This window comes from Alligator mississippiensis, chromosome 7 (assembly GCF_030867095.1).
Source record: "Alligator mississippiensis isolate rAllMis1 chromosome 7, rAllMis1, whole genome shotgun sequence".
Classification (NCBI taxonomy): Eukaryota; Metazoa; Chordata; order Crocodylia; family Alligatoridae; genus Alligator; species Alligator mississippiensis.
This window is the reverse complement of record NC_081830.1, coordinates 73,442,630-73,456,358: the sequence shown is the minus strand read 5'-3', so window position 1 is coordinate 73,456,358 and position 13,729 is coordinate 73,442,630. Positions and strand designations below refer to the sequence as shown.

Below are 13,729 nucleotides of genomic sequence, written 5' to 3'. Positions count from 1 at the left end.
ACAATGGGAAACTGACAGTCAGTGGGTATAGACTATAGCCAATCAGTAAAAACCTTAACTTGGATTTAAAAAAAGAAGAAGGAGGAAAGGAGAATTGCCAAATGTACCTTTTCAAAGTAAAACCTTGAAGAGTTTTTATATAAGTTTTCCACTAGAGCAGTAGAAGATCTGATTCTTTTCAAACTCACTTGCTTAGGCACCTTTCTATATCTATATCTGCTGGAGGAGTTTTATCCCTTCTGAAAAACCCTGCCTGCTTAGCTGAATAGTCCCTTCCATGGGTAACTTATTGAAGGTGCTGAGACTTTGGATTGATCCAAGAGACACCAATACAAGTGAACACAAGTAACATTTCACTTGGGGTGTTAAGGTCACTTAAAGAGTCTAAATTCCTCTCTTCTTCCACCAGGAGAAACACCGATACTTTTTATTTCTTACTCTTCACTAAAGTCAATCTAGTTTGAATTTTTTTTCCTTACTCCCCTATTTTCTCTTGTTTCGTGTCTTTTAGTAACTATTGTCTAAAGGCTGAGGATTGCTTAGCTTTAATCACTTTTATGTTTGGGTTTTTTTTTTTTTATTAACTTGATTTCTGTTTCTAAAAGGAACTGCATTTTTGCTTCTGAACGAATGAGCCTGTGGTGCTTTCAGTTTCTGTCATTTTAAAGTGTACAAAGAAAATCAAATCATTCACTTCTGACAATCTTCTGCCTAGCATGAAAAACTAATCTTCAGCTGTGTGCAAGGGGGATATTTTCCAATACACTTTGTATTTGCATGTGCACTGTGGCTGATGGTGTACATAGTAAATCAAGATACTCTAATGCATGGAAGCAACCAGTCTTAGACCCCAAGAGGTTGATCTGATGTGCATGTCAAGTGATTCTACATACCTGTGTTGTCAAGAAAATCACTCTGGAGTCACTGTATTTCAATGAGATGCTTGTTTCAGTACAATACAATGAATGGTTTTCAACTTTAGTCCCAGGTGGAAGAATATAAACAGCTGAAGGACACGCTCAACAAAATGCCAAGCTTTCGACAGCCTGAACGTTTAGAGCAACCAAATGTGCAACCAAGGGCAGCAATGACACCGTTTCCTTATAGTCACCTGCTAGCCCATCAGGAGAATGATGCTGAAGAGCACAAGGAGGTAAATCAACTGCCTTAGAAACTTCTGATGATCTCTAAACTGCAGTGGGGAAAGCCCTGGTACAGGAAACCATATGTTTAAGGCCTGTTGATCTCTAAGGGATATGAGCACATGCCTAATTGCTTTGCTGTGTCAGGACTCATCTCTAAAGTGAAGAGTTGAGGAACAGTTTAACATTGATATGGGTTTGGAGAAAGTGTGTTCAATAATTATTCTTTCCCCCATAGTTCCAAAAGCTCTTACGCTCTGTGGTTTTTCAAAGTAATTCTCATAAATCTAAAGATCAGCTGGTTGGCTAATCTCAGGTAGTTTAAATGATAGATATCTGTTGTTTAAAAGGTAATGAAAAACCTCTTATGGTTAGCTTTTCGGCAGATGCTTTAAGATTTAACTGTAGCTCAAAAGAATTGTAATTTCAACTCAGTCTTATTTTCCATGTGGTGTTTGGAAGCAGGGACTCCAACATTTCTGAATCAAAATCAAGTGCAACTCATAGCTGGGTTGCAGTACTACTTAGCATATTTTGGGTTTCATTTTAAATTAAGTGCCATGAATTAGTTCATATTACTGTTATTTCTTAAACATATAGGGCCAAGGACCAGAGTCTGATATTTCTATACTCATGTTAAGTAGAATCTCACCTCAAAAGCAATCAATGAACACACTTCTGAAGTAAGATACCACTCAGCGTGAGCAAAGAGATCTGAATCTGTTCCTTCACTTGTATGGTAAAACCGTACTGATTTTAACTTCTTGATAATTCCATGTTTATTCGCATTAAGCAATTTATCATGCCACAAGTAATTTCTGCCTTCAACAATACTCTATTAATGAAATAAGATACTACTACTACTGATTAACCTTGAAAAAAAATCTCATTTTTAACTATGGTGTTGAAAAGGATGCAAAATAAGTATTATACATTATGGATTAAATGTTCAGCAATCACTCCTTTTGAAGGCATAACTTTGTGCCTGAGATGATCTGTATATTCTCTATGAGGCTACATGTGGGCATTAAAATGCCCACAGTAAACAACTCTGTTTACACCCACAAAAAAGTAGACTGATGTTAAGCTACTACTTCAGTGGTTATTTTGAATATTTGCTTGACCTAATGATGAAACCAGGCAGACATTAATTTCTTTTTATGAATACATGCTTATTATGCCAGTTTACTGTGTATTATACTCTACAGGTAAGCACCTTTTTGAAATACAGATTTACTATTTCATCTCCCACAGGCTCCTGAGACTGAGGATAAGCCACAAGAAAGGGAAGAAATAAATATTCAGGGCAGGGAAGGTAGACTTGGATCATTTCATTTGGACAGAAGAGGAAATGGTGGTCACCCTCCAAAAGAACTAAATATTCAGGAGCAACAAGAAGCAGGAGAAGATGAAGTGCAACATGTGGACCAAGTGGAAGAAGAGCGTAAAAAAGAACTTGAAGAGGAGGAGATGGAGCAGGCAGGACAACCTGAACACTTGGTGGAGGAACAGGATCAAACACCTGATGAACATGAATGGAAAGCGCAGGAACAAAAAGAAGAAGAAACCAACATGTTGGCTGACCACACTCTTTCAGAGGTACACAGTTAATTTACTAAACCATTTCCTTAAATTAGTGGCCCTGTGTTCTGGCTTCTGTCCATTGCTTGTTCTGCTTTGCATCTGCATATTTGTAGACATGATGAATATAATTTAGATTTACATACAACTGTGGATTAAGACATTGCGCTTAGATGTATAGGACTCAGATGTGTGCTTAAAGAGTTGACTAATCCAGAACCTGTCTTAAGTGATGTTAATTCTGGTAGCAATACAGACAGTGCAAAAGGGCAAGTTTCATCTCCCAAGAGCTGTATATTTAAATGGAATCAGCTTACAGTATTTGGGCTGTGCATATGTGCGTGCAAATATGCTAGCTTTTTTGAGCAACTCTCTTTTGCAATATTAGATTTGATGCCTCATTTGGTATTAATAAATACAAGCATGTTTTCTTTGCAGTTAGCTAACTCCAGTAAACACTTCTTTCCATTCAAGTGTTTGCTAATATTTTGACAGAGCCTTGATAAATGTGTATATATAGAAGTCATGTTCTTAGTGATTTCCAACATCCCCTGATTTCCCCCTACTCCCCCAAGGTTGGTTCCATGAAGTTTTAAATAGAAACTGTCAGACCTGGATTTACATTCTAGGTCAGGTCTTAAATAGAAAAAGTAATTTGTTGGTCTCATTTTAGTCCCCTGCAGACATTTACCCAGCTCACAAAAACATTGTACAATTCAAAGATGATGAGAACTCTACTCAAGAGGAGCATTGTCAGAGACATCTTAATGTTATGATTTGGGTCCAGTATCAGAACGTTGCCTTGCATTACACCCAATTGCCAGCAATGTATAATCTCTTACTGAAGTCCCTGTCCTTTTTCAATGCCAGTGAATTCCATGGGTAGAGCATCTGACTCTCCACTTTTTTTGCAGTGGTCTCAATATACTTCCCTATCATTGTTTAGTAGACTAAGAAAGCAAGCATTGTTATGCTTTCACACCATTTCGGTTATCCAGCTGTGCTTGAATATTTTAGCACGCTTGATATAATTAATTAAGATATTGTAAATGAGACAGTAGAAGAAGGGTGGGATGAAGGTCTTCTCGTATTATACATGGGAGTGGAGTAGGGAAAAGTCTTTACAAACTTTTGCTGCTTTCCCCTGAATTCTGCCAACACTGTACACCTGCAACATTTCTCCAGTAGAGTAAGACAAAAGTAGTACCAATATTAGAAAAAAATTATGTGGAAATACCTGCTACCATGGGATCTGAGAACTGCTCTGGTGAGGTCTGGCCTGGCCATAAACAGTTTCAGTAACATAAGTATATTTCAGCATTTTATATTCTAATTATGTTATAAAAGGCTATTCCCGTGATGACTGACTGTATCGTTACAAACCTTTAGCTATAGTTTTCCTAGTGCTTCCATTCCCTGCATGCTTTTTTCCATTGCCTGCATGCCCTTCTCATTTTTGTGATTAGTGGCTTTGGCATGTTTATTGCTGGTAATAAATATTCTAGCGGGAAGCTCATTCTGATAGCGAAGGAAGACATGAACCCCCAAAATAGTGTGTATATTCAGATGTGTTTGTGTCCCAGGAAACTCCAACAAAAACTATCACTAAAAGATACAAACCAGCCTATGAAGAACAGTTGGAACAGCAGCGCCTGGCAGCCCAAAGAGCTGAGGAAGCCAATCGGCTAAGAGAACATCAAGAATCTCTACGTCAGCAGAGACTGCAAGGACAACTATTACGGCAGCAACAGCTTCAAGAAAGAGAGCTCATGCTACAGAGACAGATTGAACAAGGAGAGGAACAGTATAAACACCAGCAAAGGTAAACTTTTTTCATATATGTGCATTGTGTTGTATACTTTGGATTTCATGGATTCCAGCCTGAAAAGAAAGTAGTTGATGCATTTTCAGAAATACCTCCCAAACTCAGAACCACTGATTTAAAATCGAGGGTGGTTTTGGCTATGATCTTGCAAAGATGTATTTGATTTATGTTCAGCATAATCCTCCAGAGGGATTCTGTTGGAGAGTAGAAGTCTTGTAAAGTAGAGGTCTTGCCTGGTCAGAGAGTGCATTAAAGTTCCCATACTTCCCAAGAGTTTTCCTGTAATGTTTTTTGGCTAAAATTTCCCCTGCTCCAACTGTAGCATTGCTTATGTAACTTGCTTTTTGCTCACTGGTGGTTACCCTTCAACCCAGAGGAGCCTGTGTTTCAACGGAGCACTAACAAACACTAACTTGCAAGTCCTTAAAACATCCAGTAGACGGGTAGTACTGTTCATTTTTGTAGATGGGTAAAAAGTTACAGAGAACGTATGATATCCTGCACAAGAATGGCTTATTTTGCAAGGTGCATTTTCTTTTACAAATAGTAATGGAAGAATTTAGCTAAATGAAATGCAAGGAAAACTTGGTTAAAGAATCCCATAGTTTAGGAGCAAGAGCTCTTTTCATAACAGAAATAATGTATTTACCTATAATCTTCTTAGCCAACGAGCTCATTATGACAACATGGACCATGATATTGTACAAGGAGAAGAGGAGCATGGTATCCAAGAGGAGGAGGGAGGTGAGATTTGAATTCTGTCCTTATGCCACTCCTCCCTGAACAGTCTTTAATGAAGGATTATAATGTCCATTCTATTTCTGCTTTCCAAATTTCTTGGATTTCAAAAGACAGCTGGGCTTTTAGTAGCTCAAATTTGTTGGGTTTTGATGCTTGAGGTGACTCACTGAGGTAGAGATATAGTTACAATTACAAGTGCAGCCCCAGTGGTTGAGCCACTGGTCTGGGACTCTGGACATCTGAATCCAGTTTCTTGCCCTGAAATAAACTACTTGTTTGGCCATGGGCAAGTCACTTAATCTTTCTACACATAATCCATTAGCATAACTCCTTTGCTTTGTCTATTTAGGTTTTATGCTTTTCAGGACACGGACAGGATTACTATGTTGTTTTGTACTAGGCTTTGTGCAGGATCCTATTTCCTAACTGGAGTCTGTATATACTGCTGTAATTCATATAATAAATTTTCTCAGCATACGAAAGGGACACTCAGCACCAGGATGAAGCTGAAGATGATGATCAGAATAATGAACATGAACAGCAAGAACCAGATCATCAAGCAGAAAACCAGGAGGCCAATGAACCAGTGAGTACAACTGAGAGGCTGAGGTTAACATGTAATGAAGTTGCTATTGAAGTTTAAAAAACACACACAAAATTAGGTGAGCCAACTGCTTTCAACAGCCAAGCCAGCTGGCTGTTGAAATAAGGTCTTGAACATAACTTGTATTATGGTTTTGTTTGTTTTGTAAGAAATGACTATGACCTTCATTGTTAAAGGCAGTCTGCCTTTGTGCATATCTCAAGTCTTTCCTTTCAGTAGAAAATAGCATGAGAGTTTTGACCTGAGACTTGGGAAGTCTTGGATACGAAACAGTAAAGGAGTTTCTCATTGGTTGTTAGAGTGGTGGTGAGTGCCTCTTTAACGATGCCAGTCTGAGAGGAGAGGGAACGTATCCAATTCTGCATATAAACCTCGCTGTATTTTGTTCAGCTTTGGTGTATGTAGGATGTGTTTATGATTACAGGCTGGATGGTGTGGCAGATAATTTTTAAAAGGCAAGTACGTATCAGCCATATGAGATCTCTGGTATTTTGTAGATGACATCCTTAAATCTGTGGAACCATAAAGAGAAATAATCATAAAGCAGAATGATGGATCATGGGACCCTTTCTTCCTTGAGTAACTGTTACAAATGAGATCAGTGTCAATCTTTCTCTGATTGGGATGACTTTGAAAGGAGTGTCAGATTTTGAAATCCAGGCCCAATAAGCATTTTGGCATTTGACCATTCTGAACTGTCTTTATTGTCCTTTGTCTGTCATCACTTGGCATCTTATGAAGAAACAAAGCAGTTCAGCCTCTGTTTAATGTCTAGTAGACAGATGTCCACATGGTAGGTCTGTACGTTTCCAGTACTGGAAAGCTGACATTTTCCATAATCACCAAGTGTTGATCCAGTCTTCACTGAAGCCAGGTGGAAGCCTCTTCTTGGCTTCAAATTGTACTTGACTGAGTAAGGTAACTAGTGACAGCTTTCAAGTGAAATACAATTATATGATAAGACTAGTGTGTCTATAGAAGAATAACTTCCAAAAATTACAGAAGGTAGCTGTGGAAGATGTGAACCCAGCTGATGATCCTAACAATCAAGGAGAAGATGAATTTGAGGAAGCTGAACAAGAGAGAGAAGAGAATATGCCAGATGAGAATGAGCAGCATAAACAAAACGATCAAAAACAGGGCCATCCAGAAATGGAGGACCATTTAGTGGTGAGTTGATGAAAGAGATCGTGTGCAAGTGTCCGAGTGCCTCTACAGCTACTTTGAAATGGCTGCTCTAAAGATGCCACCGGAGGAAGGCCAAGATTAGTGCTGTAAAGCCATGTTTAATTTTCTTTAAGGAGATCACTTTTTAAACTATGTACACACATAGATCTGGGAACATCTTGCCCTTATCTCTAATGCCATGGGCCCTGACCTATGTCAGGCTTCATACTCTGATTTGGCTGGGTCTCCAGTCTGGCTGCCTCATCCATGAACAACCTGCTATTATAATACTGCAAGTAATTTGTTCTTCACTCAGTTCCTTTCCAGGGGGCTTCCATATTGCCCCAAGTGATGCACAACCTTATGATATGCAACCCTGACAGTTTTTATCCTCTGGATATCATACTGCATGGTGCGTTTTGTATTTGCCTATATACTGTAACTTCCTTGGGCTGCATCTTTCAACCTGTGCCATTTAGTAATTTCATTACAATCACTCTACTGTCTTTTTTTTTTTAATTTGACAAAATCTAAATGATATATCGAGTTGAATAGCAATTTAAAGAAACCACATTTTATAGTTGCAGTGCAGGTAGCTCTAAGACTCAGAATTACTAAAATTAAGTATTGCAAAACTAAGTTTCCACTCACACACTTTCTACAGATGGCAGGAAACCCTGACCAGCAAGAAGATAATGTAGATGAACAGTACCAGGAGGAGGGAGAAGAGGAGGTAAGAATATGAACACAGGGTGTGATTGGGCTGAGCTAACACAGCAGATCTCAGCTCATTCTGGTGAATGTCAGTCACTTGTATAAAATTAAATATACACTAATTTGCTTTGCCTATAATAATTTTCAATTGTAAAATATGGATAGTGTTTTCAGATCTCCCCATGTCTTATTTTTGCCAGTGGACACTTGTGCAGCTATCTATCAATTTCCTATATAGCTGAGCATTATTTGGACAGTAATTGAAAATATTAAACCATTCACTATTTGGGGTGAGGGATCTCGCACAAACCTCAAGCCCTTCAAATGTCACTGAAATCATCATTTACTTTGTGTGTCTAATTCCATATTGCTGTTCCAGACACACTGCTTTCTTGTACAATTTACTTTGTTAGCCCTGACTGATTTACCTATGTTCTTCCTAAGTATTTCAAGCTATTTAAGTCCCCAGTAGGTATGCAACCAAATAGCCGTGAAGCTGTCAGTACACACATCTGCACTGAAAAAAAAAAAAAAGACAATAGCTATTTTTCTGCTTTCAAATTTTGCACTGCCTGCTAATCCTGCAGACCATATCATACACTGCTCTGTGGTTCTTGGGATATACACAATCAATTGTTGTTTCTTGCTTTCCATGTAATGCTGTACTACAGAGCAGCAAATATGATCAAGTAATCATACTTGCTTATGAAGAATCACTCTGACCAGAGATTCACTGTAAAAGAGTTCAGAATACAATGTCGGGAATATGCTGGCATTGCTAGCAGAGCACCTAGGGTTTAAGCAGCGTCAGTGAGAACTTGGTTTACATGGGACAAGCAGAAAACTTCCTGCAGGTTTGTTGTGGTGGTTTATTGGCCATAAATTAATTCACTTCCCGGGTGTACTTTGTGGATTAGAATTCACAGGATTTAAAACAGTGGTATTACTTGTATGTCTCAATACACTGCTGAATTGGGACCAAAATTGCTAAAGAACTCAACTTTACTTGCTTAAGTCTTCCTTCAGAAAAACAACCAAGAAGAATCCCATCTAGAGGGATTTTAATTTATGTGATATGGTACTTAAGGGCTATCTAATAAAATGAGACACAGATTTAAAGGTTTCCAGACTTGTGATGCTACAGATAATGAAGAAGGATACAGACTGAGATTTAAAATTTCATGTCAAGATGATGGCTGTAATCCTGTTACAAATAAATGACAGACACTAAATGCTGCTCTCTGTTTATATCAGCAGAAATAGCTCACAAGACTTTGCACTTGTAAACTGAAAACAGAACTAACTCTTATGGATCCTTCTTAGTTAGAAATCCATGTGCTGAGGGAAAAGTCTTCTTACAAGAGGCTTTCCCTGACTTGTATTGGGGGTGAGGTAGGAGGAAGGGTAGGGAAGAGAGGGATTACCTCCAGTTTAGGGGGCCAGGGCTTTTTTAACTTGAGGAAGTTGCATCTGTTTAACTCTGTTTAAACAGGCTGCTAAATGAAATAGGTACAGGCTTACCACAGTGTACCTCAGGGTTATCAAGTTAGTAAAGCTTGGTGTTTAAGCTATTTTTAAACAGCTTTTTGCTACACTAGACTAAGTAAAAATCCAGTGCTACTTTTTATGCAGAGGAAACCTAGGGCCAATTTGGAGAACTTTTTACTTCAAGAAGGAAAAGGGCAGGTTTGACATCTTCATTGACCAAGACAAGAGAAAGGAGTTACAAGCAGAAGGGGAGGCAATCACATGAATGAAGAAAGTGGTAGGTAGGTTACAAGGGTGGAACGGTTGGTTGCTTGTTTGGAAAGCTTGGCCAGAAGCCACCAGGAGGAAGGAGGTGAAGTGATCTCTCCATCTTTTTCCTGCTATTTTAGGAGTTCAGCCTTCAGAATCACTACAGATATAGCAAGGACTCTATAAGGATTGAGGAGGAAGCTATTACTATTATTTTGTTTGAACCATGTATCAAAGCTGAGGCTTGGAACGCTGCAAACCCCCAGTGGGATTGCTGTAACCAGAACTTGGTGCTGCACTGTGGCTACACAACCGTAATACAGTAGTTTTCTTTTTGGATGAGGGGGTGCACCTGGTATAAAAAAGTAGGTTGAGTACATGTTGGCTGATGGTGAGAAGGGCTGTATGAAAACTGTACTTTGAATTCAGATAGTTGCTTGGAGAGCAGAGAAATTGTGGGATATGTTTAAAAGAACCCACAAATGTGCAAACCTGTGCATTTGTGCTCTGTTAGGTCCAGGAAGACTTAACTGAAGAAAAGAAAAGGGAACTGGAACACAATGGTGAAGAGCCATATGGTGAAAATGATGAAAATGTAGGTACTGGGTAAACCCACAAACACAATAAAACAGGAGTTTTTGATGCTTAATGGAAAGCTGCAATCCTAGCATGGTGGGGAAGACAGTATCCTAAAGGTGTAGCTCTCAATCATGAGTTTCAAACACATCATGCAAACCAGTGGATGATGTTTGAGAGCGGCTAGATGGGGATACCCCAGAGTAGCCTTGCTGTTGTGTTGCTGGGTTTGAAGCAAAGTCAGATTAGCTTCTAGAAGGGTGCGGGCCTTTTTTTGGAGGGGGTGGTTCTCCCCTTTTAACTACAGCCCCCTCAGAAGGCCCAGTATGGAGCTGGACTGGCACTATAGGGACTCTGGGTTATGACATTTCATCCTCCAGAGCGTTAGAATATTAGGTCCCCTTTGTCCTCCCTTTCTCAGGGTAGAAGTTCTGTCCTGCACCAGAATGTCACCTTAACCCAGCCATATGTGGTGTGATTTACTGTGGAGTGGCTTTTTAAAAATTATTAAGCCTATTTTATTGAATTGTCTTTATTTTCAGGCTGATGAAAAAACCAATGATGGTGCCGATCAAGAACCAGAAGTGCAAGATGAGAACCACCAAAAAGAAGGCCATGAAGTAAATTACGAGGAAGAGGAGGAGGAGGAAGAGGAAGGTGGTGCTATTGTAGCAAAAGCCCGCAGACGAGGGGAGATGTAATCCTTTGCTGAAAACAAGATTTCCCCCTTGAATTGAACTTTTTTTTTAGAGTATTTAATTACAGAAATTTAAAGTTTTGCCTTCTATGCTTTTTACTTTTTTTATTAGATGCTCTCATACATTTATATGAATACACTATTTTGATATTCTAGATTAGCATTTTTTTGTACTAAAGCTATACACAAAGAACAAATACAATAGGATAGATCTCATTTTTCATAAAGCTGGAGCTGTTTAAAAGAACAATTTTGGTATATATAAACTGTAAACTTTCATATTGTCCAAATTTTGCAACTTCAGGATACATTGTAACATAAGAGAGACATCTAGTGCCTGAAACTGCTCAGCCCGAGTCACTGAAATTTTGCCTTTAACTACAATACTTGCCAGGCAAGGGCTAGCTGAATTACGTACCCAAGTCGCAGTCCTGCAGTGACTTATAGGGTTTTAACTTTAAACGCTCAAGTAGTTTCTTTCGAGATGACTTGCATACCTAAAGGTAAGCACCTGTACAAGCGTTTGCAGCAACAGGCCTTACTTTTGTAGACACGTTACAATTTAAAACATGCAAGCTGCAAAAGCTTTAGAAATAGAACCAGGTTAACAACTGTTAATCTTAACAGCTGCTTATATACTGTTGTATTAAACAATGTTATACTGCTCATAACTAGGTGCTTCGGTTGCAATCTGTTTCGGCAGATAACAAGAAAGATAATTTACATTTATCAGTACAGGACGTAGAAAACTCCTCACACAATTGGCATGTAATGAAAAGTCCAATCATTTCAATTCATATTTAACACTACATTCTGTACAGGAACACTGAAGGTTAACAAGGAAGGGAGTTCGGTGTACAAAATACTTTATATAAAAAAATATTAACAATCACTTGTTGAATAAGCTTATGGAATTTAAATGAGTGAATTTGACTGGTGCAGGGCATCATCTCTGAGTTTAACTTCCAGATTTTTGGAGGTATTTCTATATTCATTGTTGTGCTTGATGATGGAAAAGTAAACCAGAGACAAACTTTCTTGTAAGCACACACTGCAACATATCTTGCTTCTCTCTTGGCACCGCATGTCAAAATGCTAACCATACTAGCCTTTGGCAGGCTGGTAATAAGGATGCCAAGTTCTATAATGAACATAATCAAGATGCATGAAAATATGCAGTATTTATACTGTGATACACCTTGGCTATTTAATTTACTTTAAAGGAGTTAGGCCAAAGGACAATATATAATCATCCGTGGTACTCTTGAATTAATGCTGGAGAATGGGGATCTGGATTTCCTGGGAGAATTCCATTGCTGGAGGTGAGGCATACCATAGCTGCCCATGAAGGTGTTAATATATTGTAGAGTTCCCTTTCCCACTTACTTTTTTTTAAATGATACATATTTTTTTTAGTTAAACTTTTTGATATGAATGTAATTTAATTCATTTTCTACTAACTCTGTTAGACTTTGTTTTACAGTTCATTTTAATTTTTCCTGATTTTTCAAAGCATCTTCATGCTACTTCCATTTGATAGGAATATTTTTTGTCAGCATGCATTTTGGGTTTTCTAGTTACCATAAATAAAATTTACCTTATGTATAAAAGAAGAAAAAGTTTACATAATACTGTAAAATGTATAATATGTACATAATCTTCAGAATACAATTATTTTGGTAAATTGGTCTGTATTTTTAATGTCACTGTTGCAGTATTTAATTATTTGAGGCATAATAAAAACTTGACTGCAGTCAATAAAGCTAGAATGTGGGGTACCAATCTCTTGTGGAGTGACGTATTATTATTTGCTCTCCTAAGTGTCCATTCATGTTTTACTTGAAGCTGGTAGAGAGAGAGAGGACTGCAGCCAGGAGGGGAGTCATGAGCTTGGGCAAAATGAGACGACTTGGAAACCACTGATCTAAAAAAGCTCTCGTCTGGTCGGTGAAATTGGTGTTCTCCCACTGAACTGAAGTCAAGCTTCAGAAGCCACGGTCTTGGTGTCTCGGTCTCTTGGGCAAACCTGCCATACGCTGCCTCTGTGCCCCAGACCCTGGGAGCTGTTTCTAGACCTTGAGGGCAAGGGGACCAGAAGCTCTGGTCAGAGGCAGGGTTTTCAATCCTCAGGTTCCCCAGTGCAGCATCAAGAACTAAACTCTGGCTAGAGATGAGGCTCCCAAGGTTTTCACACCTCTGCCCCAGTGCAGAAACTGGAAACTGCTATGGAAGTCAACCCTCAAATGGTGACTTGAAGTTGCAAAAAGTTAATCAAACCCAAGATCTTTGTGTGCACAACCTCTTGGGCGCCAATAAATTTTCTGATTGAATTTGTTTGTTCAATGAAATTCACCCAGTGTAGGGGCGCACAGGAATGAGGCAGCATAAAGAGTAGGAAACTGTTCAAACTGAACTTCGATCACCTAAGCGGAGCTTAAGGACTCTGCTCATTTTTTCACACCATAAATTTCACTATTGTTAAGTATTGTCCAGCATTACAGTAAGCAGTCCAGTCAGGCAATCATTAACTACTTTACTGAACCATAGTTTTGTTTTAGGAACTCTATCCTGTAGGACAAGTTAATTTTAAAAAATCTGATGCCGAGGGATGGCTGTAGAAGTATAATTTGATGCCAGTGTTTAGATACAATTATACTTCTAGGGCCATCTCTTGGCATCAGATTGCTGAAAATCAATTTGTCCTACAGGATAGAGTTCTTAAAACAAACAAACTTCAGGAGCTAGGAACCAGAGTAGATAATCATTTAAACATGAGTTTCTACTGTGGCCAGAAGACCTAATATAGTGGTTTTCAAACTGCCTGTGAGACCCTGGGATTACACAAAAGGACAGGGGTTAATGATGGAGTAGCCTGTGAAAAGGTGTGCTGCCAGCGCCAGGCTGGATCACCTGACTTTGCATGAGTTCACATGGCTTGTGGAGCC

General features: G+C 38.8%; 1 protein-coding gene across 2 annotated transcripts in view; it reads left to right on the top strand.

The window, feature by feature from the left end:
- GOLIM4 (golgi integral membrane protein 4) overlaps positions 1–12,566 on the top strand; it is a 52,706-nt gene extending 40,140 nt beyond the window's left edge. For both annotated transcript variants that reach the window (XM_014602806.3, XM_006261710.4), the window contains 9 exons: positions 983–1,153; positions 2,397–2,741; positions 4,307–4,545; positions 5,213–5,292; positions 5,763–5,875; positions 6,896–7,063; positions 7,725–7,793; positions 10,026–10,106; positions 10,630–12,566. In XM_014602806.3, the coding sequence (XP_014458292.2) occupies positions 983–1,153; positions 2,397–2,741; positions 4,307–4,545; positions 5,213–5,292; positions 5,763–5,875; positions 6,896–7,063; positions 7,725–7,793; positions 10,026–10,106; positions 10,630–10,788 (1,425 nt within the window). In that variant the 3' untranslated portion in view covers positions 10,789–12,566. The remainder of the gene's footprint in view (positions 1–982; positions 1,154–2,396; positions 2,742–4,306; positions 4,546–5,212; positions 5,293–5,762; positions 5,876–6,895; positions 7,064–7,724; positions 7,794–10,025; positions 10,107–10,629) is intronic.
- The last annotated feature ends 1,163 nt before the right edge of the window (positions 12,567–13,729 follow it).